The 27,249-nt window shown below is 38.3% G+C and overlaps 1 protein-coding gene across 2 annotated transcripts in view; it reads right to left on the bottom strand.

Moving 5' to 3' along the window:
- dacha (dachshund a) overlaps nucleotides 1–27,249 on the bottom strand; it is a 221,794-nt gene that overhangs the window by 14,014 nt on the left and 180,531 nt on the right. For both annotated transcript variants that reach the window (XM_053687874.1, XM_017493457.3), the window contains exons 8-9: nucleotides 5,875–6,020; nucleotides 2,058–2,205 (exon numbers count right to left, since the gene is read on the bottom strand). In XM_053687874.1, the coding sequence (XP_053543849.1) occupies nucleotides 2,058–2,205; nucleotides 5,875–6,020 (294 nt within the window). The remainder of the gene's footprint in view (nucleotides 1–2,057; nucleotides 2,206–5,874; nucleotides 6,021–27,249) is intronic.

Raw genomic sequence — 27,249 nt, 5'->3', positions numbered from 1 at the left:
CTATTCTCAGTTTGTTAGCCTTCTTAATATGTGCACAGTTTAATGTAGTTAATTAAGGAAGAAATTAAATTAATGGAATGAACAAAAAATAAACACATGAAGAGACTACATATTCAGTTTTTATACCAGTTGTTTTGACTGGAATAATCATAATAATATTTAAGACCTGATTTATTTAAAATAATTCACAACTGAGGGTTCAACCATATGGATGAAAAATCTTAAACTGCAACTGGCTGCTCATTCAGCTTTTAGATGCTAAGAACAGCTACATTTAACACCATCTCCATCAACTTTATGCAGTGTGTGACAATTCTTGTTGAACAAATGTAAGCAGAAGTAATTTTGTGTGTGTGTGTGTGTGTGTGTGTGTGTGTGTGTGTGTGTGTGTGTGTGTGTGTGTGTGTGTGCGCACATTATTTCACAGCAATTAACAGTTCTTTGAAACACCCTTTGAGTGACCCACCTACTAGGACACACACACACACACACACACACACACACACACACACACACAACCTATCTCTGTCCTTTGCCACCATCACTTCTTCCTCACACCTCTAATTACATGCATTTGCTTCACCAAATCCTTAATTTCTGCACCATTAAGAGCTGCATATGAATATTTTGCATGGCAGCAACAGCCGTGGCTATGAAATTATTGTAGTGTTTGTACATATTGTTGGAGTTGTTATCAAGTCAGCTTAATTTCTTTGCACAAATATGTCAGTCAACTCTATAGTAAACTGCACAATTGTATTCCTTAGACTTAGAATTTAAGTCCAAATGGAATGCTCAAGATTGCTCACAGTTCCACTTTTAGAGTCTATTTATTTATTTATTTATTTATTTATTTATTTAATATAATTATATATAAAACTTTTAGGGGGTGTCTAGGTAAGTATAGTATGCATGCAGAACATTTCAGGTTTGAGACTTCTCATATTTTTTTATGGGGACAAAAAAGTGCCATTAAAAAAAATACCCCTCACTTTTGGGCTGAATATTCTGGTGGGGGACTAGATACGAACCTGAAATTTTCATATAAATAAGTCCTCTATAGTAGCAGTCTGCTGTAAAAATTGTGTGTTTGAGGTTGGAGGTAAACTCTGCAGGACACTGGACTTTGAGGGCAAGATTTGAAGAACCAGCCTAATCTAATATGTTGGTACAGGCATACAGTTGGTATACCTGAACAGATTTGATCCAAATATTGAATCACAGTGTTCAATTGGGTGTTTTACAAATGATTGATGTCATAAACAGATCTGTGGTGGTGTTTCTCCTGTAATAAAAATAATAAGTGACTACAGCTCAGAAGTTATTGCTTTTATCACACTAGAAACAACAGAGATCTGTTTATGACACTGTTCATTTGTAAAACACCCAACTGAACACTGTAATTCAATATTTGGATAAAATCTATTCATGTATACCAACTGTACAGTTGTACCCACATGATAGATCAGGTTGGTTCTTAAAATATGGCCCTCAAGGTCCACTGTCTGGCCGAGAGAACCTCAAACTTTAAACTCACAATTTTTACAGCAAAATGCTACTATAGCGGATTTATTTCTGTGAAAATTTCAGGTTCATATCTGGTAACCCACAAGAGATGTTCAAAAGTGAAGGAGAATCTGCTAAATTGTTTATATATGTCCATGTACCTTTAATGTGCTCTAGAGAACAGCTTTTGTTCCAAGGAGCTACTTGGACTACCCTGAGCTGAGACATTCAGGTTTCTGTAAACAGCTACAAAACCAAAATTTGTGTGCCATGACACAAAGATAGCCGTCATAATTAAACCAAGTAAAATAATAATAATAAAAAAAAACCTGGTGGTTTTGCAATGCCAATAAATAGAGGTAATCACAAAAAAAATTAAGAAAATTTAAAATGGTCGAGCAACCTGCATTGGACCACTTGAGATAGAATGACCCCTTCAAACATGAGACACATTGTGAATTATATTTCTCAGACATTTGGACATTTCTTCCCCATGTTGAGAATAACAGAAAGTACACACACACACAAACACATCTTTTGTTTGTATGTACCTCGGCTGTGGAGCTCAGAAGTGAGCTGCCTCTCCAGACTCTCTCTCATTTCTCGTTCTCTGTACAGCTCCAACTTGAGCTCTTTCCTCTCCTGCTGCACCTGTTTTTCCTGCACACGAGCATTGTCCACTGCCACCTTTAGCAGACCCTGCTCCACACAAAGCACATTGCTTTAATACACAGTAAAGTTTAACATGCCACTTTCAACTAATATATATATATATATATATATATATATATATATATATATATATATATATATATATATATATATATATACATACATACTCAAAAAAAAAGAAGAAAAAAGAAACATCCCTTTTTCAGGAGGCTGTATATCAAAGTTAATTTAGTAAAATCCAAATAAGCTTTACCGATCTTTAATGGAAAGGGTTAACCATAAGCAATTATTAACTATAACAATTAAACTAAAGAGACCTTTCTACTGACTCTGAAAAACACCAGAAGAAAGATGACTAGGGTGCCTGCTCACCTGCGTGAACATACCATAGGCCTGCTGCAGGGTGGCATGAGGACTGTAGATGTGCAGTAAAATCCATAAATGACGTTACGTTCTAATAAAGAGGAATGACACAGGAAAAAAGCATTGAACATGCTAAGTGAAATTTATTTAATACTTAGTCAAGTCAGGTGATTGACTGGGCCAACATCTTAATCATTTTCTCTGAAACCAATTGAGAGTTCCTTTGCAATATGCTTTGGATCATTGTCCTGCTGGAAGGTCCACCCACGTCTCATCATCATCCTGGTGGATGGCAGCAGCTTCTTCTGAAGAATCTTCCGGTAAAGGGCTCCATTCATCGTTCTTTCAATTATATGAAGTCTGTCAGTACCATGAGATGAAAAACAGTCCCACACTATGATGCTTCCACCTCCAAACCACACTGGTGGTATAGTGTTTTTAGGGTATAGTGCCATTTCTTCTCCAAACATGGTGTGTAGTATGACAACCAAAAAGTTACATTTTGCTATCATCTGACCAGATTACAATCTCCCAATATTTCATAGGCTTGTACAAATGAGTTGTAGCAAACTTTAAACGAGCTTCAACATGCCTTTTCTTTAGTAATGGAGTCTTGCAGGGTGAGCGTGCATAGAGGCCATGGCGGTGGACTGCATTGCCTATTGTTTTCTCTGTGACGATGGTACGTACTGCCTTCAAGTGTTTCTGGAACTCTTTCCAAGTAGCTTGGCTCTTGAGCTACTCTTCTGACTATTCTTCTGACTCCCTGGTCAGAAATCTTGTGAGCATCTCCTGTGTTTGGCCAGTTCATGACAGAGTGATGTTGCTTCCACTTGCAGATAATGGCCCCAATGGTGCTTACTGGAAGATTCAGAAGTTTTGAAATACATCTATATCCAATTCCATCAATATGTTTCACAACAGTAAGGTTGCAAAGCTCTTGGGAGAGCTCTTTGCTTTTACCCATCATGAGATGTTTCTCGTGTGACACCTTGATAACAAAAAGCCATTTTATAGACCATCAATTTACTAACCCAGCTGATATTAATTTGCATAGATAGGGGGTATAATTACCTTCTGACTACTTACAGATTTCAGCTGGTTCCTTGCCTTACCTTGCCTTACCTTGCCTTGGAGAACTGCTTTTTCTTAACTTTTTTCCTGTGTCAAGCCACTTTAAATTTTATTTGTATAGCGCTTTACAATAGACATTGTCTCACTTTATTACACATAACTTGATTTATGGACTATAATGTTGTGAATTCTTTATATTTGCAAATTTCTTGAGTTAATACTGATGTCTTGTGGAAATGTGAATAACCTCATTAGCAATATATTTACAAGAAAAAATGTTGACACGTTCAATACTTATTTCCCCCACTGTGTATGTATATATACATATATGTAAGACCTGATGATTTAACGCATTATTTTAGTGCGATTAAGTATGGAAATTAATGCAATTGCATAGTGATGAGCCTGATGCAAGCTGATGACCAAACTCTGGAGGAAAATTTAAAATTCCAAATGCATCCAGAAGCACTGGAAGCTCTGATAAGCCCAAAGCCTTTTGCAATAAGGAATTTGCATGCCATCAAAGCAGTTCTAGCCTGAAAAACAACCTAAACACAAAGCATGTTTTAGCAAGCTCTACAGTTAGCACAACCCCGGCTGCTACAGTCAACATCCAGTCAACACTGCCTGACTGACTGAGCCATACCACACTGACTAAGAGCAGGCAGCACAGAATTAGTCTACAAAAAAAACTAACAAATGCGATAGTTAAATGGATTGCTACAGAAGCCCTAAGTGATCATGCATTATTAATTTATTTATTTATTGTTTTCTCATGAGCTTGACATAACAAAAATTGTTTTCTTGTAATCTTGACATTATAAAATAGTTGTTATGTCAAGATCACAAGAAAATTAAAGTTGTGATCAAAAGAAAACGATTAAAAAAATAAAATAATGCATGGCCGCTTGGCAATGCATTGCTGTGGACTGTAGGCTTGTTAATATGGTGGAAGGAGGTTGATGGAAGCATTTCAAATTGCATGCTCCAATACAACCTAAAAGTTTATATGCAGTGTGGCAGGGAGCATTGTCCTGCTGAAACAGGCCACTGCCATTAGGGAATAATGCTGCCATGAAGCGGTGTACTTGGTCTGCAACAATGTTTAGGTAAGTCGTACGTGTCAAAGTAACATCCACATGAATGTTTCCAGCAGAACATTGCCCAGAGCATCACACTGCCGCACCCAGCTTGCCTTTTTCCCATAGTGCATCCTGGTGCCATCTCTTCCCCAGGTCACACCTGGTCATCCACATGATGTAAAAGAAAACGTGATTCATCAGACCAGGCCACCTTCTTCCATTGCTCTAGGGTCCAGTTCTAATGCTCACGTGCCCATTGTAGGCCCTTTCAGAGGTATACAGGGGTCAGCATAGGCATTCTGACTGATTTGTTGGTATGCAGCAATCTATGGTGCACTATGTATTCTGACACCTTTCTATCATAGCCAGCATTACATTTTTCAGCAATTTATGCTACAGTAGCTTTTCTGTGGGATCAGATCAATTGAGCTCCCCACGTGTATCACTGACCCTGTCGCCAGTTCACAGGTTGTCCTTCACTGGACCACTTTTGTAGGTATTAACCACTGCATACCGAGAACTCCCCACATGACTTGCCGTTTTGGAGATGCTCTGACCCAGTCATCTAGCCATCACAATTTGGCCCTTGTCAAAGTTGCTCAGCTCCTTACGCTTGACCATTTTTCCTGCTTCCAACACATCAACTTCAAGAACTGACTGTTCTCTTGCTACCTAATATATCCAACCCCTTCAAAGGTCCCATTGTAATGAGTAATCAGTTTGTAATGAGTAATCACTTCACCTGTCAGTGGTTTTAATTTTATGGCTGATCGGTGTGGTTTTATGTGTGTGTGTGTGTGTGTGTGTGTTTGTGTGTGTGTGTGGGTGTGGGTGTTGAGTGCATGCACACAAACACACACACAGTCCCCTCTGATGGCAAATTCTGATCTATCGTCCCATTGTCCCAAAGAATACTTCAGTGTAAAGCAAAAACTATTTTATGTTTTGTTATTCATTTATTAGAAAGTACTGTATGTGTAGTTGTATTGATCTTATAAAAATTGTTATGGTTGTGGACCGCTGCACCTAACACTATGTTAAAAAGTATGTGGACAATTACGTAGAATATACAGTATATATATATACACACACACACACACACACACCACAGTAAAGATAACAGTACTACAGCTACTGCACAGGTATGAATCATCACATAGACAAACAGCTGCCATACCTGGATGTTGGTGAGCAATGTCTCAACAGAAGAGAGGCCTTCAGTGAAGAGGAACGGAGAAGGAAAGCCTGGAGAAAGAGTCTGAGCAGCAAGAGGAAGCTTCTCAAAACCTGACTTCAATAGGGGCAAGGTTATCTGAGCTTCATCTGAGAGAAACACACAAACACAGAAGTGGTTTAAGGAGTTAAAAGGTTAAATATGTCATTGATTTTCAACATAAATCTTATACATCTGAGAATATGAGTAATTGCCACAGACAAGAAGTCTATATATTTTAAAGTTCCCTCTGGATCAATAAAGTATATCTATCTCATTTGTACATGGAAAATGTGTGGAAAAAAGTTATGCTAAACCTGTTTAACTGAAACTCATCTATAATGGTGAATTCTATCTATAAAAAATCTAAAAATGTGACCATAACATGCAAATTACTTCACTATGGAAACAATGTTTGCTTACAGTATATTTAAACCTGTTTATTTAATTTATGGTCATTTGTTTATACTATATTTCTTGGTTATGATCATTTTTGTTTTATTCTGTAACACCTGTAACAACATTTAAATTCTGTAAAATTTAGTGTGCATTTCATAATGATTTTAGTCTCCAGCATGTACAGTCTTATATTATTCACACCCACTTACAGTTGTGCACACCCTCTTAGTATTTGTTATTAAAAAGGAAACAACACTGAAAGACGATAAATCAATTGAGATCAGCGTGATTTCTTTCCATGGTTTCTGTAATGTGTGAAAACATAAATCAGTAGTAGGAAAGATAAACCAGTGAACAAAGCAGTGTGTATTTTCAGAGTGACTGTGTGCCCATGTATGCAAACCTCAATAGGACAGTCTTTTACTAATCTTTTACTATAACACACACTCTCCCTATACAGTACAATATTTTCCCCAGCCCCTCCACCAACCCTATGGTAGAGACAGAGAAGAGGGGTTAAAGCAGAGAATTGAAGCACAAAAATTTAAAGAAAGCAGGTAATGGAGATGGAGGAGTCATGATTCACTTGGGCTAATCTGTCTGGGGTCTATGCACCTTCTCGGATAAGACAAATAGGACAAGAGGCGAGAGAATTGTGATGGCAGTGTATCACAGGTCATATTGATTTCCCTGCCAGAACCATCCATAAATCCATCCATCCATCCATCCATCTTCTCCAGCTTACTCCTTCTTCAGGGTCATGGGGGAACCTGGAGCCAATCCCAGGGAGCATCGGGCACAAGGCGGGGTACACCCTGGACAGGGTGCCAGTCCATCGCAGGGCACAATCACATGCACACTCACACCCCATTCATACACTACGGACACTTTAGACAAGCCAATCAGCCTACCATGCATGTCTTTGGACTGGGGGAGGAAACCTGAGTACCCGGAGGAAACCCCCGCAGCATGTGGAGAACATGCAAACTCCGCACACACATGGCCCCGGCGAGAATCAAACCCCGGACCCTGGAGTGAACGTGCTAACCACTAAGCCACCGTGTGCCCCCCTGCCAGAACCCTGCTCTTCATTTGGCCCATTGTTCATCTTCCCACCTGTCCCTACAACTATAAATTTCCCCCTTTCTTTCACTATAGTAAAAGGGCATTAAAGTAGTAACAGAGGAGAGGAAGAAGAGTAGAGGGAAAAATTCGTATCCCTCCTCTCCCAATGCTTTAAAGTTGTGTGATTGAGTTTTTGCTATAGCCTGAAAGTGGTGACCAGCAGATCAAGCTCATGTGGAGAGAGTGTGACGCAGAGGGAGACTGAAAGAGTGGGGCAGGATGGAAAGAATAAGCAGGAGAGGGATTGGGTGAGAAAAGCTAAATGTGTGAGGTGAATAGTGAGATTGCGAAGTGACTAGTCCAACCATAATAATATTTAAAGATCACAAGTGTGCACTTGTACATATCTTCATCTGATGTTCAGCTGTGTTTTCTAACCCTCAATAAAGAAGTCTAGAAAATGTCAGTATTAATGACGGGGTTAAATGTCATAATATTACCTTCCATGTCCCTCTATTATGCAATTTGTAGTTCTATTTAACCTTAATTAACACTGATTCATCAGCCTTTCTTGTGCAAGAAATACAAATCCCAAGGCTGGGTTAGCAGAAAAGAGGTTAATAGTGGTATACTCTTAAAGCCCTGGCCTCCTGCACACCTAATTGCAAGTCCCATTTAAATGACAGATTTATCTTGCTGCAGCAATTGATAGCGCACACTTCAATTTATTTTATTCCGTCCTACAATGTGCAGGAAGAGTCCTCAGCCTGTGACATTTACAAAGTACCCATGTTCTCAGACTAAGTCTGCATAAAGATAGAGATATATAAAGAATGTAACTGAGTTTCTGTGGGTTCACTTTTGACTCATACAATGCAGCATAATTTTTATGTTTGTGCTCCTGGCCTCCAGCATAACGCCTCTACTGTAGATTAAATGCAGGTGTTTTTACTGAAATCTTTTTAAGTAATGTTTCAACTAAAACACTGATTCCACTAAAACACACACAGAGACAAAACACCCCAAGCCAAGAGTACAAAGTATGCAAACAAATAAATAAATCAAACAAAAAAACAAGGGGAAGTGCTTTTTTTTTAGCCCACCATATGTACTGCGTTAATTATTCATTGGTCAAGCACTTTCATTTGCACTACTCCTAAAAATAAAGACAAAAGTCTTTCCTTCTAGTCTCAATGAAAGGAATGTTGTGGTCATCAGATATTATTTAGTTAAAAAAAAAAAAAAAAAAAAGTGACAATTTGATGTTTTTTAATTATTTAAAAAAAAAAAATGTAAATCATAAAAGCCAAAATGTTAGTTATTGATCTTTATCACCAAATGATACATTGGCCATGGAAGTTTTACCAAACAATTCTGTGTGGCTGTAACATTTATTGCAGTCTGTTTTTCAGATTTCAAAAATCTACACTTACACTCATGTCAATCTCAGGTTGGGATAGAAGAGTAAGAAGCGCAATGTTTCAAATGGGGTTGTAGTTGAAGATTTCAGGACGATTGAGGATACAATATGCTTACTTACTCCACCACTTTTCTTATCTGTATCTCTCTAAAGACTCTGTCCTTTAGGAAAACACTTCCGAGAAGGTGGATCTTCCCTGGGTTCCATATGGAGGAGAAGATGCTGGGGAGTACCAGTGACTATGAGGGCCATAGTTACTCTGAATTGATGATGGTTTTGTTACCCTTACATAGTCTATTTGTTGTTTTTTATTTTGTACATGTGTTTAAAGGGCATCTTCTGAATATTCAAAGGGCTCCAATTAGGGAATAATTAAGCCTGCCTAATTTTGCTGCATTGTTTTCGTCAGGTGCGCAACCACACACACACACACACACACACACACACACACACACACACACACACACACACACACACACACACAGGCTTGTTTACATAGCAATTTACATATCCAGATCAAGGCACTCTAGTAATCATCCTAATTGCCAAAATAAATGTTAAAACTTGGGCAATGGCTAATTATTTAAGATCTTGATGTGAGGCCCATAAATTGTTGTGCATTAATTGCCATGTCAAACTAGAACTATGAGAACTAAGAGGCACATAAATATTTATTCTTTCCATCCATGAAAAGAGAAGAATCACTAGTCTCAGGTTCGGTAATATGCTCCTCTATGCTTGTCTATTTTTAAAATGTGTTTTGCAATAGGCATTTCAACTTCAAGAAATTCTGACTCAAAGTATTGACCAACAGCCCCAAACTGTGCCTGATCTGACCAGAGACATGAGGAACTGTGCTCATATGAATATCTTTTGTTTAACATTAAACCCAAATATATAACCTAAAGTAACGTGACTGTGGTCAAAGAAGAGTAAACAGGTAGCTGGCAAGCATTCTCTGATGGAGCCCTAATCCACTTGATAGGAGGCACAGTCAGGTAGTGAGAGAGAGAGAATGTCATTTATTCTGCCAACTCCATTTTGTATTCAAGTCTGTTTTTTGTTTTTGCATGTTTTGTGTTTTTATCTGTGTTTTTTATTTTCTTGATATTTTCTTATTCTTTAAAGTGTCTTGAGAAGCTGCTTTAAAGGCGCTATATAAAAATAAACTTTATTATTATTATTATATTATTATTATTAACTCAATATTTACCATATTTATTCCCAACAACATGGCTGCAGTTGACAATATGTACCAGGGGACTCCTAAAGGAAGGGAATCCAAATGTCTGTGTGGTATTTATAGTTAGGAGGCACACCAAGGACTGGCAAGCTGCAGGAACACACACACACACACACACACACACACACACACACACACACACAAACACACACACACACACACACACACACTGCTCTTGCTAAGAAGCCTACCGGGGCATCACATTCACTAAGCTCGGATTAACCCATTAGGTTCAAAAACAGTGCTCAGGCTTTGCCTAAATACAGAAGAGTCAAGCATTAAACTCAAGTACAATTAAGGTGTCTTGCTGAACTATGACTCATATCTGTTCACCTCTTAATCTCCTTCTTCAAATAATCACTAGGGCTCAAATCCCAAAAAAATGAGGACTGAGAGTCCCAGGAGTACCAAGTCCATTAAAGACTTGGCATTTCCCTCTTGGAAAAAAAGGAAACACACCTAGGTAAATCCCTGCTTACTGCTGGCCCCTTGAAAAAATTATATGAAAGCATGGGAATAAAAAGTACAACAAAATGTGGCTGGGAAAGGGATGTGAGCAAGGGGGAGGTTAGCATTTATTATATTTTAACTGCTGTGTGCAAGGCCTGGCCACAGACTAAATTACACAGAGGCCTGGGAGACAGGATCACAGGAATATAAATGAAGAGCATGCTGCATCTACAGTATACAAGATGCGCCATGAAAGTGCCAACAATTTTATCTTTGGACCCACAGGGAAGAGATATGTTGACATGTCTTTTAATGACTTGTTGTATACATGGGCCACTAGGCTAAGTGCATTTTACACAAATTTGGCCCAAACATTCCTTTTGTAGACCAAAGTGGTACAACTCACACCTGTTTCAGTGAACGATGGCGTGTTTGTATGCCACTGCTCTAAGGTGTTTTGCTGTTGATATTTATTTGTCTTTCTGGATTATACTGTCGACATTGTGAATCTACACCCTGGGCTATAGTTCATGCTTCATATGGACTTTTTATTTTTTGTAAGCTTTTCTCCTGTCGTTCACTGGCCTACCGCAAGCTTTTGGTACTCTCGTTACAACCAGTTTGTCGCATATAGACCCGTGGGTTAGTCTCCACATTCTCTTTGGTTTATTGCTTGTTTATTGCTACTCTCCTTTGGGTTTTAAAGGTCTGGGGCATTCTTTACCAGTTTGCTCTTTTCCTACCCAGTGGTTTTCTGGGTGGTCCTGAGGCATTCAGGCTAACGTATTTTCAACTTGGTTGTGTAGATAGGGCAGAGAGATGCGCTGCTCATGATTGTTTTTTTCTGTACTTGGACAGTTTTCTTTTCACTATGCATGGCATGTCAACTATAGCTGTTATGCTGTTCTTCACAATTATCTTTTCTACAATGATTTATCTGTACTCATCAGCAGAGCTTTATCATTGGAATTCATCATTGTGCCTTCCAGCCGGAGGTTACAAAACCTGTGTCGCGTTGGAAATTGCTCGTCACCCACGCTATGTTCATCACAGCTCACGAGGCAAACTTTGTACTTCCAGTTTCCCTGATCCCTATGTTGATGATCAAATATTTGCCATCTGGTCTCCTTTTTGCCATTCTCATGCTAGAACAAGTGCTGGAAACAGTGGAGTTCATTTCAGCAACCTTATATCGCTGGATTATTCACAAATACACACCACATCAGACCCAGTGAGGATTACAGATCTCCCTATTAAATTTGCTTTAATAAATGCTAGGTCTTTGCCCAACAAATCATTTATTTTAAATGACTTCTTCACCATTTATGCTCTGGATTTTCTATTTGTGATGGAGAAATGGCTCAGCCCTGGTGATTATACTGCCCTGAAGGAACTTACTCCCCTAGACTGTTCATTTTTTAATTCTCCAAGAATGGTAGGTCGTGGAGGTGGAATTGCAACAATTCTTAAGAACTGTTTCAGTTGTAAACTTTTGCCCGTTGAAGAATTTTTAAGCTTTGAGGTGCAACATTTCAAGGTTGATCTTCCTACTTCCTTGCTATGTGCGCTAGTTTACAGACCACATACATTTAACAAGGATTTCCCTCAAGAGTATTATGATTTATGGCCTCTCCAGTGTCACATGCTGATAGACTTCTAGGCGATTTTAATATACATGTCTGTTGCCAGTCGAAACCTCTGGTAAAAGAGTTTTTATGTCTTTATGTCTTTTAACCTAGTCCAATCCGTTTCTGGACCTACACATCAGAAGGGTCATACTCTTGATTTAGTGCTATCATTTATTTTTCTGTGGCAAACCTGTGGCAAAAAATATGTGATACTGCTATTTCTGATCATTGTCCAGTTGTTTTTGAATCTGTGCTGTCATATCCTATGTCCAAATCTTATAACAATAAAAATACTTTTTCTATCTGAACAAATTCAGAATAAATTAAAGATTTAAGATACTGAAAGTCATGGCTTATGTACATAAAATTTTATAGTAATGTTTTATCTCAATATCCCCAACAAATCACACAACTCTGCAATAAATATGTGGGAGGCTTCTTCTTAAAATACAAACTACATCCAATATAGAATTTATATGTTTTAGGGTCTGGAGTCTAATGAAAGTTCAGTCCACATAGTGAAGCATTAAAAATTCTATTTTATATTAATATGCTTGACTGAATAAAAATAAAAATGAAAGTAGTCTAGCACATTATAAGCTAGAAAATGATCAAACTTGCATAAAGCCACAAGTCTTTATAACGAACAGTGACTGATAAGCGCAGAACAAACACAACAAACCAGCGAGCTCCATGACTAATATGGGACATGCAAGAAAGTGTAAATTAAATGAACAAATATGCCCATAAATAAATGAATAAGTAAACAAATGGAAAAGAACTTGCCCACTTGCCACACCAATAATGAATATGCAGAGATGAAAATAAGGCCTAATGAGTGTTCCTCTCTGCCAATTAAGCTTAGAGTGTAGTAGTATGCAGAATATTAAATAGGAGGAATACTAGGTCAACACTCTTCAGCTCCTTAACCTGTGCACAGTGGGACTGGATCAGGATGATTCAGGTAACCCATGGGACAGACGAATCCAGCATAATAGTGGAAAATATGGCATGCTTCATGTTATTAGTATTATAATGCTGCTTGCTTAGTGAAAACAGGTCAAGCTGTTTAGTCTAAGGATGTGTTCAGACCTGGCATTAACATTCATCACAGGTGATGATATGTTGAAGTGTTCAGACACACTGTGGGTACATGTAATCAACATGTAAGTTGATTTTTTTTGTCTGTGGAATTTTACAAACTTTATATTATGTATACCATCCATACACAGTTACTAATCATATGCATGTTTCTTGTTCACAACCTGTATGAATGTGTCAGTGAGTATATCTACTCATTCTCACAAATGTTCTTTATTTATGAGATTATACATATGTAATTATGATTTATTTAGTAATTTAAGACCAATTAAGAACCTTGGTGAAATAACAATTCAAGGAAATGTTTAAAATACTTCATTAAGAAATACTGTTTGAGGGAGGAGGTCCCACTTCGGCACTAATTGGCTATTTATATCCCTATGGTTTACTTTATTTAAATGGTTAGTAGTAATATGGATCCCAGCATAGCTGGGACAGGCACCCCTTCAAGATTTATTAGTTGTAACGTCAGAGATATGGGTAATCCTGTCAAGAGATTTAAGGTTTTTACACATTTGAAACGTTTAAACTCCAATATAGTATTTTTACAGGAGACTCACCTATGTATTAAAGATCATCATAGGTTACACTGCCCTTGGGTGAGTCAAGTCTTCCACTCGAACTTTAATTCGAAGGCAAGAGAGGTCGCTATTTTAATTGGCAAAAGGTCACAGTTTTCCTCTACTAATGTTATTGCTGATGTGAACGATAGATATATTATAGTTGCTGGTACTCTAATGAAAAGACAGGTGATGTTGGTAAATGTATACGCTCCGAACTTTGATGACGTGGAATGTGCTAATAGATTGTTGAGCAATCTCCCTTTCTTAAATACTTACCTGTCGATTTTCGGGGGAGATTTAAACTGTGTTTTTGACCCAAACTTAGATCAGTCTAATCCCCGTTCTCTGAATCAATCTGCTATGTCTAAAACATTTTCCGATTTTATGTGTCAGAACAGTCTCCTTGATCCCTGGAGATCCCGTAACCCCTCTCTTTTCTTTCTTCTCCCAGGTGCATCATTCCTATTCGAGGATTGATTATTTTTTATAGACAGCACTCTTGATTCTTGTGTAGTTTCTTCTGACTATCTGGGTATTGTAATTTCTGATCTACAATTAGATATTCATCTGTCTATTTATAAACATAGCCCACTGCCTTGGAGATTTAATTCTCTTCTTTTGGCAGACAGTGAATTCTGTGAGTTCATTTCCACTTCTATTGATGACTTTCTTTTCTTCAATCAGAATGACTCCACCTCTTATTCATTGTTATGGGAGACACTTAAATCCTATATCAGAGGGCAGATTATTTCTTACGCTGCTCTCTGTAATAAAAAGTGCACTGCTAGGGTTAATGAACTTACATCTGCGATCATTAACCTCGATCACAGAGATATGCACTGAACCCCTCTACAGAACTTCTTAAACAGCGTCTCGACTTACAGGCAGAATTTAATCTTATTTCGACTAAAGAGGCGGAATGCTTGTTGTTACGTACTCGTGGTTCATACTATGAACATGGCGACAAGCCGAGTCGTTTACTGGCAAATCAGCTACGGCGACAGGCCACTTCCCGTCTCATACCTAGTGTTAAAAACACTTATAATATTGTCACTACAGATCCCATGGAAATTAATGCTACTTTTTAAATCGTTTTACTCTTCGCTTTATAAATCCGAATTTCCTACAGACAATACTAAAGTGAATGCATTTCTTCAAAAGCTTTGTAACCCTGTTATTGATTCAAATACTGCCATGCAACTGGACTCCCCACTCTCTCGAAGAAATTTTAAATTCAGTTAAAACTATGCAATCTAACAAAGCTCCAGGCCCGGACGGGTTTCTAATTGAATTTTTTAAAACGTTTATTGAAAAATTAGCTCCACTGCTTTTGGCCATGTTCACCGAATTGCTGGAATGTGGGTCTTTGCCTCCAACTCTCATTCTTAAGGAGGGTAAGGATCCAACCTCCTGTGGTTCTTATAGACCGCTGTCTCTGCTTAATGCAGATGTAAAGGTGTTGGCGAAAGTAATGGCATCTCGTTTAGAGAATGTACTCCCTTATATTATATCTGAAGAGCAGAATGGTTTTATTAAGGGATGTCAATTGTTTTTCAATACCGGTACATTCTTTAATATAATTTATTCAAAGCATTTGGCTGAGCTTCCTGAGATTGTGATTTCTTTAGATGCTGAAAAAGCATTTGATAGGGTTGAGTGGGAGTATTTGTTTGCAGTCTTGAGGAAGTTCGGATTTTGGGATAAGTTTATTTCTTGGATTAGCCTCCTTTACTCATCCCCTAAAGCCAGGGTTCAGACAAACAATATTTATTCAGATTATTTTGCTCTCAAACATGGGTGTCACCAAGGCTGTCCTTTATCACCTCTGCTTTTTGCTGTCGCTATCGAGCCTCTGTCAATCGCATTAAGATCTTCTCCCTTGTTTAAAGGAATAGTTTGATACGGTGTAGAATACAAATTGTCGCTAGATGCTGATGATTTGTTATTGTATGTAACCGATCCTATCCAAACTCGAGAAAATAGGGTATACAATGAGGGGTTGTACTGACAAGTTTTTTTTTTTATATATATATAAATGGCAACCCTTTATTGCATATTTTATGCAGTTACAGACACTTCCCACTTACATTTTTGTGCCTGTTGTTGGGTTTTACAATATCTATATAACCAGCGATAGTTATTGGTTAGCCATGACCAGCTGGGGCAGGTTTGTTTTCAGTGTTTGTACTTTTTAATTTTGTTTTCCTTTGTTATTATAAAAAGAAAAAACTGAATGATTGTTGCTGTGCGTTAGTCAGTTTGTTTTTCTTCTCAATAACATATTTGGGGAAAAAACAAACAGAAATGTTCATGTTATGCAACGAGACTTGGACAGGAAGTAAGCGCAGGAGGGAAGTCTTTATTTGATACTTAAGCAGAGGACATGGAACGGAAACACTAATTGAACTAAGGCCTGAACACGCCTTAAACTAAGACATGAACATTCTGTAAACTAAGACATAGACACTCCTTAAACTATGGTAGGAAACACTCATCTAACTTAGGCATGGCATGAATACTCAACCATGGCATGAATACTCAACTATGGCATGGCATGAATACTTAACTATGGCATGGCATGAACACCCAACTATAGCATGACATGGCATGGCATGGCATAACAAACACACAACTTGCTTGGCTTGGTGTTGCTTTGCTGCAACTCTTTAGCTTTGTCTCTCTTAGTCCAGTCCCGATTCATGTGGATAGATTCAGTTTAGTTCAGCTTAATGCCGTGCCCCGTGCGCAGCAACACGAGGGGTTTAAATAACTAACATGATTAATCTAAACCAAAGACACCTGGGTTAAATCAAGGACACCCTCAAACAGAAACTAGAACTTGGGCAGGAAGCGAATGAAAACAAAGAATCACGTGAGCTGCATAGCAACCGCGCCGCAGTGCCATCTGCCGGCGGCGGTGTGACAGTTCAGTAGAAATGTTCAGTAGAAATGTTCAGAAGAAATGTTCAGCAGAAATGTTCACTAGAAATGTTCAGCAGTAATGTTCAGTAGAAATGTTCAGCAGAAATGATCAGTAGAAATGTTTGCTAGAAATGTTCAGCAGAAATGTTCCCTAGAAATGTTCAGTAGAAATGTTCAACAGAAATGTTCAGTAGAAATGTTCTGCAGCAATGTTCAGCAGAAATGTTCAGTAGAAATGTTCAGTAGAAATGTGCAGCAGAAATGTTCAGTAGAAATGAAACTGGAGATCGTTTGTTTGAGCTGAAATTTAAAAAAAAGAAAAAGAAAAAAGAAAAAAAAGAAATACTGTGATGTTTCTTTTGAATATTACAATTAATTTAGCAATTACAGTCTTGAGTGACTGGAAGGGGCAGATTTTGAGTTTGACAGAATGCTCTGCGCTGTCAGATGGCAACTGTTAAAGGAAACATTGACAAAATATTAAAGCAGTCTAACACACAAATATTCAACAAGCACATTACTAATAAATTTGCAGGTACATGCCTTAAACCATCTGTTGGACACAGAATATACAGTGCCTTCCACCAATATCGACACCCTTGGTAAACATGAGCAAAGAAGGCTGTGAAAAATTGTCTTTATTGTTTAACCTTTTGATATATTGTTAAAAAAAAAAAAATCACAAATACTCTGCTCTCATGGATATCAAACAATGTGTATATACAGTATCTCACAAAAGTGAGTACACCCCTCACATTTTTGTAAATATTTGATTATATCTTTTCATGTGACAACACTAAAGAAATGACACTTTGCCACAATGTAAAGTAGTGAGTGTACAGCTTGTGTAACAGGGTAAATTTGCTGTCCCTTCAAAATAACTCAACACACAGCCATTAATGTCAAAACTGCTGGCAACAAAAGTGAGTACACCCCTAAGTGAAAATGTCCAAATTGGGCCCAATTAGCCATTTTCCTTCCCCGGTGTCATGTGACTTGTTAATGTTACAAGGTCTCAGGTGTGAATGGGGAGCAGGAGTGTTAAATTTGGTGTCATCGCTCTCACTCTCCCTCATACAGGTCACTGGAAGTTCAACATGGCACCTCAAGGCAAAGAACTCTCTGAGGATCTGAAAAAAAGAATTGTTGCTCTACATAAAGATGGCCTAGGTATAAGAAGATTGCTAAGACCCTGACACTGAGCTGCAGCATGGTGGCCAAGACCATACAGCGGTTTAACAGGACAGGTTCTACTCAGAACATGCCTCACCATGGTCAACCAAAGAAGTTGAGTGCACATGCTCAGTGTCATATCCAGAGGTTGTCTTTGGGAGATAGACATATGAGTGCTGCCAGCATTGCTGCAGAGGTTGAAGGGGTGGGGGGTCAGACTGTCAGTGCTCAGACCATACGCCACACACTGCATCAAATTTGTCTGCATGGCTGTCGTCCCAGAAGGAAGCCTCTTCTAAAGATGATGTACACGAAAGCCCGCAAACAGTTTGCTGAAGGCAAGCAGACTAAGGACACGGATTACTGGAACCATGTCCTGTGGTCCGATGAGACCAAGATAAACTTATTTGGTTCACATGGTGTCAAGCATGTGTGGGGGCAACAAGGTGAGGAGTACAAAGACAAGTGTGTCTTGCCTACAGTCAAGCATGGTGGTGCGAGTGTCATGGTCTGGGGCTGCATGAGTTCTGCCGGCACTGGGGAGCTCCAGTTCACTGAGGGAACCATGAATGCCAACATGTACTGTGACATACTGAAGCAGAGACTGGGCCACAGGACAGTATTCCAGCATGATAACGACCCCAAACTCATCTCCAAGACGACCACTACCTTGCTAAAGAAGCTGAGGGTGAAGGTGATAGACTGTTTTCTGATAAAACAGAAATACTTTTATTAGGCCCACGTGTAGCTAGAAGTAATCTTTCTGATCACATGGTTACTCTGGATGGTCTTTCTGTTTCATCATGTACAGCAGTTAAAGACCTTGGAGTGATTATTGACTCCAGCCTATCATTTGATGCTCATGTAGATAATATTACTAGGATAGCCTTCTTTCATCTCAGAAATATTTCTAAAATAAGAAACATATTGTCACTACATGATGCGGAAATACTAGTTCATGCATTCGTCACCTCTAGATTAGATTACTGTAATGCCATACTGTCTGGATGTTCCAGTAGGAATATAAATAAGCTCCAGTTAGTCCAGAATGCAGCTGCTAGAGTCTTAACTAGAACTAGAAGATACGACCATATCACACCGATATTATCAATACTGCATTGGCTCCCAGTAAAATCTCGCATTAATTATAAAATACTTTTATTAACCTATAAAGCACTAAATGGTCTCGCGCCACAATATCTAAGCGACCTTTTGGTTTTCTATGATCCGCCACGCCTACTTAGGTCAAAAGATGCAGGCTATTTGACGGTACCTCCAATAGTGAAGGCTACAGCAGGGGGAAGAGCTTTCTCTTATAGAGCCCCACAGTTATGGAACAGTCTTCCTATTAGTGTTCGGGACTCAGACACAGTCTCAGTGTTTAAGTCCAAGCTTAAAACGTATTTGTTTACTCAAGCCTACCCTGACTAGATTCTGTTCTACTACTTCGCAGTCATAATTATCTTTTTTCTCCCTCTCTCCTTTCTGCCTCTGGATGGAGCTCAAATATTCTTTAATTCCAGACTGCTGGGACTACGGCTGCTCCTAACGCCATACAGACTTCATATAAATCCATAATGAACTTTTTCACACTAACTGTTGTTACCCAGATGAGGATGGGTTCCTTCTGAGTCGGGTTCCTCTCAAGGTTTCTTCCTCTTAAAACATCTTAGGGAGTTTTTCCTTGCCACCGTCGCCACTCAGTGGCTTGCTCAGTTGGGATAAATTCGCACCTTTAATATCTGTATACCATGTTGATATTTCTGTAAAGCTGCTTTGAGACAATGTCTATTGTAAAAAGCGCTATACCAATAAAATTGAATTGAATTGAATTGAACTGGCCAAGCATGTCTCCAGACCTAAACCCTATTGAGCATCTGTGGGGCATCCTCAAACGGAAGGTGGAGGAGCACAAGGTCTCTAACATCCACCAGCTCCTTGAGGTTGTCATGAAAGAGTGGAAGAGGTCTCCAGTGGCAACCTGTGAAGCTCTGTTGAACTCCATGCCCAAGCGGGTTAAGGCAGTGCTGGAAAACAATGGTGGCCACAGAAAATATTGACACTTTGGGCCCAATTTGGACATTTTCACTTAGGGGTGTACTCACTTTTGTTGTCAGCGGTTTAGACATTAATGGCTGTGTATTGAGTTATTTTGAGTAGACAGCAAATTTACACTGTTATACAAGCTGTACACTCACTACTTTACATATGTAGCAAAGTGTCATTTCTTCAGTATTGTCACATTAAAAGATATAAACAAATATTTACACAAATGTGAGGGGTGTACTCACTTTTGTGAGATACTGTGTGTGTGTGTGTGTGTGTGTGTGTATATATATATATATATATATATATATATATATATATATATATATATATATAGCCTCTACTCTCATCCAAAAACAAATTCAAGCATCTTCAGTTTGGCAGACACTGCTGGAACTTGAAATGGGATCAGATTCTATGGTCAGATAAAACCAAAATAGGGCTTTTTTGGCAATATACACCAGATGTGGTTTTGGTGCACATAGAGAGGTAGCCATATGGAAAAGTACCTAATGCTCATAGTTAAATATGGTGTTGAGTCTTTAATGTTTTGGGACATTTTGTTAGGATACATAGAACTCATGAACTCTATCAAATATAAACAGATATTAAATGAAAACCTGACAGCCTCTGCCAGAAAGCTTAAAATGGGCCATGTTGGATCTTCCAGTAGGACAATGTTCGAAAACATACATCAAAATCGACACAAAAAATGGTTTACTGAGCACAAAATCAAGGTCCTGCCATGGCCATCCCAGTCCCCTGACTTGAACCCCATAGAAAACCTGTGGGGTGAACTGCAGAGGAGAGTCCACCAGCATTAACCTTGAAATTTGAAGGATATGGAGAGATTCTGTATGAAGGAATGGTCTCAGAACTTGCCATGTATTCTCCAACCTCATCATGCATTATAGGAGACGACTCAGAGCTGTTATCTTGGCAAAGGGAGGTAGCATAAAGTATTGACTATAGGGTGCCAATAATTGTAGCACACCTATATTTAAGAAAGATTTATATATATATAAATCTGTGTTGTTTGCAATTGTTTGATATCCATGAGAGCAGAGTATTTTTGTGATTTATTTTACCAAAAGATCAAAAGTTTAAACAATGAAGACAATTTTTCACAGCCTTCTTTCCTCATATTTACCAAGGATGCAAATATTAATGGAGGACACTGAAGCTGTAGGATATCTACAATATATGTGTCACAAACTCCCCTGCAGATAGCGCTGTGGCTGCGAAATTCACGGAGAGCCGGAGCGTGCGCAGGCACAAAATTACGTAATATGGACACGTGCCTTTGTTTTGGTTTCTGTTCTGTCTCCTCCCTGTTTAGTTATTGGTGGAAGTACGAGGATGTGTCTTTATTGTGTCCAGCTGCCTGAGTTCAAGTTTGATTACGTGAATTATTTAAACCCCTCGTGTTGCTGCGCACTTGGCGCAGTATTATCTACGTTTAACCAGCTAACGAAGTCTGAGTGTATAGATGTAAATATAGGTGAATACGTTTAAGTATCCTATGTATGTGTTAGCTACCTTGATGCTAAGCGGTCGTTTTTTCGTGTCTTGTTCTTGTTCCATGCCTTGAATCTAGTTTTGTGTTTAGATCTCAATTATATCTTCTAGTTTAGACCACGTGTCATGTTGATTGACTTTTGTTTGTGAATAGAGACTTGAATCTGCAATTGCTTCCGCATATAGTCTCGTTCCGTAACAATATGTACTGTATTATTATATATTTAATACTTGACAGTATGTTTGTTATTTAATATGTATATTTTGTGCACTGTGATCACATTTATTAGAGCTGTGTTTGTTTGGGACTGATTTTTAAAAATCCTTAAACTCTGACAGCATGTGCCCACACTATAGCTATAGCTATAGCATGTCCCTCTTTTTTGTGTGTGATTGTTAAAAGCACATGAAATGTAATTAGCTGAGCAAAATGCCACACAGCCAAATGTCTATATGAGTAAAGCTTTTATCAACTGACCAGAGTATCCAACAATTTAATTAATAAAATGGCATCTGACAGCTAAATATAATCACTTCATTTCAGTTTATATTTAGAACTGGCCAGTATTTTGGGCCTGGTTTTGAAGTGACATTAAGTTGCTTTTGGCAGATTTGGCAACACTGCTACCGAAGACATGTGATGACAAGTGGTAAATGGAGACACATTCAAATCACATGAAAATAACAAATGTGAATTCCTATTTATCTCATGTGTCCACTTATGATCGTACCCCCAGAGACGGATGTTATCAAGTCTGAATAAGGCATCTATTGCAGGAACTACTGTAGTGTCCCAATGTAGTGTTCTAATTGAACCAAGATGATTGCATTTAAATTCATTTATTTATTTATGTAAAAAAGACAAAATCATATGCAAACTGACAGTTTGGTTTACTGCCTCATGTGCTATTGATGAGAAAAGCTGCACTCTTAAAGACTGCATCAGATCTGAACAAGCACTTGTCTTTATTTCACACACGCGTGCACACACACACACACACACACACACACACACACAAACACACACACACACACACACAGAAAGAAAAGGGGAAGTCAGGCAGAGACTCATTTATCATCTGGCTTTCTCATCCAAAAAGGTCTATGTAGGATGACTTTCAGCTGCACTAACCTTGCCCCAAATTGCCAACTGTAACAGTAACTTTTCCTATCACAGCATTGATTATCCTCATCTGACACCTTTTTGCTAAGAGGAGAAGCCCTTCAAAACCTTGCAGCCAAAGCTCTCTCCCTAGGGCCTGGCACACCCAGCTATGATTTAATTAAACCACCCAAACATGCGTAGAACAGCAATCAAGCTAATGATCACAAAGGGTCTTCAAACACTTCCTTTTGCACACAATCTGAGGGAAGTACTGTTAAATAAACAAACAATATAATGAGGGAAAATATGCAGCTCAAAAAAAACAAGGAATCCAGGGCTTTTTCAAAGCAAATGTAGCTAGATTGCTAGCCAAAAAATAATCAAAAGCCTATCAGATCTGAATCAGAGCCTAAAGGTCTAGAACCAGAATGAAAGAATGAGGTAAAGCATTCGTGGGTTTTTTTTACCCCAAGTTTGTGTCTGTGTGTGTGTGTGTGTGTGTGGGCGGGGGGGGGGGGGGGGGGGGGGGGTATTTGCTGGGTAGGTTTGGGGGTTTATTCTTAAATGTGCACTTATTTTGATGCTGATTCACCATGCTTATCTCAAAGGGCAAAACAATGGTGTAATTTCTATCAGAAATCATTACAGGCCATTTCAAATAATTTCCGTGTAGCTAATTTCATAATGGTAGTAGGGAAACATTGATTGTAACCGGATGCCACATTATTATCTTGCTCTGTGGAAAACTGGGTTGGCAAATATGGAGTGCACAGAATAACACATTATAGTCTCTCTCTTTCCTCCCTAAGTACTCCTATGACCACTGCACACCACATCAAATTAAGCCATATACATTAGCAAACAAACTGGACCAGAAGCACTTGACTTTTTTCCTCACTGGAAAATATGATGCCCACATTTCTTCCAATGGTAAGGTAAAACACTAATAATACAGAAGAATGTATTGCAGTTTACTGCAGCCTTCTTATGGTCACAAAAGGCCAAGTCATATTTGTATCTCTATTCTACTTTCTTACGAAAGTATAGAGTGTTGAAGTTGTTTTTAGTGCTACATTTTACACAAACCTACACAATACTTTATGGCATTTCCTGAATAATTTATCCACTGCAGATGTCATTTAACATATCCATACCTGAGTAGCCACTCAGGTATGGGGTAGTTAAAGGACATCTGTCATTGTATGATAAAAGGAGACAATAGAAAAGTGAGCCTGAGATATCCTCCAAAGTTTACAACTTGCGTGTTTTGCAAGAAATCAACTTGCAAGAAAAATTCCATGTAGATGAAAAGCAAACATTCACATGGAACTCTTTTTTTTTTTTTTTTAATGTGCTCATGTTTAAATACCTGCTGGCACTAGTTTCTGATTTACTGCCGGCAAACGTTTAGTGCTTGATAACTCTAAATTCACTCTAATGCAGGATACACAGTTTAATAATATTCTGGATCAAAGACACCTGATTCAAGTCACCAGTTAATTAACAGGTTTATTAGTATATGTGTTAAAGCAGAAAACTGACCAAATTTAGAATTACATATAACACTGTAGCAGCAATTGCAGACTATTTTTTAAAATATATATATATATATATTTGTTAAAAAGATCACTTCTAGAATTTGTTTTTCTAATAAGTAATAATAAATTTGCAGGAATCAAGTGCTTTTAACAAAAGGAATACTCTTTTAATAATGGTTAAAATTACGTATAGGACACTAGCCGGCAGCCTTATTTTAAAAATCCTAGTGTACATTTTAAACAATGTGCCACACCTGGAGCTGGGTCATGTCACAGTCTATAGCCTATAGCTATACTGTAGATATATAGCTGTAATTGTACCCTAAATGTCTTTCAGTGCTCCTTATCATAATACAGAACCACACTGGTGTATCAGCATAACACCCCCAGTGACTGGTTACATATGAGGCAGAATAAGTCCATCACGAATTAGACCAGAGCACCCTGTCTATCACAGAAGAGCGAGTAGGGAAAGGGGAGGAACGTTGCTTGCAGCGAGTGTAGCTACCATTAGTGCTTGACCTGTACTGAGCATTGTGTTTGTGTGTGTGTGTGTTTTAGACAGAGAGAGAGAGAGAGAGAGAGAGAGAGAGAGAGAGAGAGAGAGAGAGAGAGAGAGAGAGAATAAGTGATTTATGGAGAGGTGGAGAGGGGTTCACTTGTCAGAGTCATGCTGAAACAAGGTGCTCCTGGCCTCAGGCTTGGCAATTCATCACCATGCACTACCAAGTCACTTTGTTTATCATCACCAACACACGCATACATGCCCAAACACACACACACACACACACACATACACACATACTAGATTTTCCATTAGCTAGAATATACCGGTTTTTGACCATTCAAAATTCAAAATGTCCCAAAAATCTAAACCTGTCGGATACAATGTCCGGTAAAAATATTAACACGAAGCAGACATACATTAAACCAAGTATGTTTGCGATTGCACACCTAAATAAGGTCTCTGTCTGCACAAATATTTTTCCACATGCTTCTCCTGTAATGTGTACTCTGATTTGCTCGCATTATTCAACTCATTCAACCACACACACACACGTGTGCACACGCACGCACACACACAGGACTTTGTGCTGGTCATCTGTCTGTCTGTCTGTCTGTCTCCCTCTTGCACACTTGTTAAAAGTCTGGAGGCTCGCAGTCAGGAGGCACTGAAAGCACAAACAGACACATGCAAGTAACTAATCCAACACAGGTCAGAATCACGTTACCCGCCTCCTCTCCATCCACAGATGTTGCTCAACCATGCCGCTGCCCCACAACCACATATACTTCACTGTAAAACCAGATAGTTAATTTAACACAAAAAATTTGAGGAAACTAATTACCTCAAAATTTTTAAGTTGATAAATCAATTTGTTTAAGCCAAATACACTTGAATATAACAAAAATTAAATATAACTCAAACTTTATCATTTAAAATATTTTTTTGTTATGTTTAAATATATATTTGTTATATTTAAGAACTTTTTTCAGGGGTGGCCAGGTAAGACCCAGTGATTTCAATGGGGTGGCCAAAAAAATTCTACAGACAGAAATTCTGCAAATTCTACAGAATTTATAGATCACAAATGTACACAAGAAATTTAAAGTCACCATTTCCAAAAATGTATTAATTTCAGAATAAAATGAGAAAAAGCTTAATAAAGTCAGCAAAGAAAAAATCTAATGGGAGTCCCATTAAACAAAATGAACACAAGTCTTTCAAAAATGAGCAAAAACACTCATGTAGTCGAACACTGCCCACCAGGTATGTAGGCTACATAAGCTGTATCTGCAGACGTATGTAGCTTATACCTGGTGGGTAGTGACTGACTATATGAGTTATCTCATGTTATCTCATCTCTATGGCACTCTCCACATGCTCCCTGTCTGATGTTATACCTGCTTCTTCCCTCTCTGTAGTAATCGTTTCCCCTGCCTCTTTGTCATTTTCAGTTTTGCTGTTACAAGTCCTCTTTGTAAAAAAGGAATGTATCTCCCTATCTTCCCCTGTTTTCACTTTCATGCTCTCTACAGTTCAAACATACCTATCAAGAAACACTTTCATTATTAAATTAAATAGCTACTTACAAAAAACAGTGACAGATTCATAAAGTGAGCGTATGTGGAAACGTTATTAAAAAAATAGCTAGCTATTAGTTACAGTAACTTTACCTAGGTTATGCCATTAAACTAACATTTGTTTTTCATGATGAAACATCACAGCATCTCAACTTTAACAAGCTTTCACAAAAAGGTAGTGAAATCTACATAAATAACAGTTTTTACCAGGGTTATTATCTGGACTGTTAATCATATGGGGCTGAGCCCAGACTCTTCTCCATGAAAATCTTTTTAAAGGTTTCATTTTTTATTTGCCCCATTAAGCCTCTTCAAGTATTTTCCCCAAACAGATATAAAGCCCAACACTACAAACACACCATACCTTACAGGATATTTTACACAGACTAGATCCTGATGTTAATCACAGGTGTAGATAAAGACCTGCCTGACCTCCTCGACCTCCTCATTAAAACTCCTCTACCCATGGCTGTAGTGCCATTGTGTTTAGCACGTACCAGTGTAGAGGACCAGTAGTATGGACACAGGGCTACTCTAATTTGGATGCTAATGTGCTGATTTTATTAAAAGAGAAAATGAGACACTTGGAGACTGACAAGCACAGAATCATAGGATGAGGTGCTTGTCAAGGAGCCTCATTGTCCTCTACATTATATCTTTAAAGTTTTTGCTCTAAAACAGCCCACCTGTTGCATTGTGTAATCAAACACTCCACTGAACACAGGGTGGTGCACTGCAAGGAGAATTGCTTAGACAATTTAAGAACTTTTATATTTAGCTCTTAATAGAATGAGGCATAATGCAAATTAGGAAAAGAAAGAAAGAGGGAAATTGGTGTATAATCATCCAAAGGTCAAATCATTTTTGAGCTATGTAAATGCCTCGGTTTGGCTGGGATGTCACCAGGGACTTGATTTTTCCAAGCAGCATAGAAATATCAACATTATAGCACCGTTTCTTATCAGTTAAAGAAAGTGGTTTCACCATCTATTTTATAGTAACTTTGTGGATATCTTCTCCTGTACTTCAGTAATGAGGGAGTTTATTCTAATCATTCACAGTTTTTTCTTTTTATACTAACAA

Source organism: Ictalurus punctatus, chromosome 18 (genome assembly GCF_001660625.3).
Source record: "Ictalurus punctatus breed USDA103 chromosome 18, Coco_2.0, whole genome shotgun sequence".
Lineage (NCBI taxonomy): Eukaryota > Metazoa > Chordata > Actinopteri > Siluriformes > Ictaluridae > Ictalurus > Ictalurus punctatus.
This window is presented reverse-complemented; position numbering and strand designations above follow the sequence as displayed.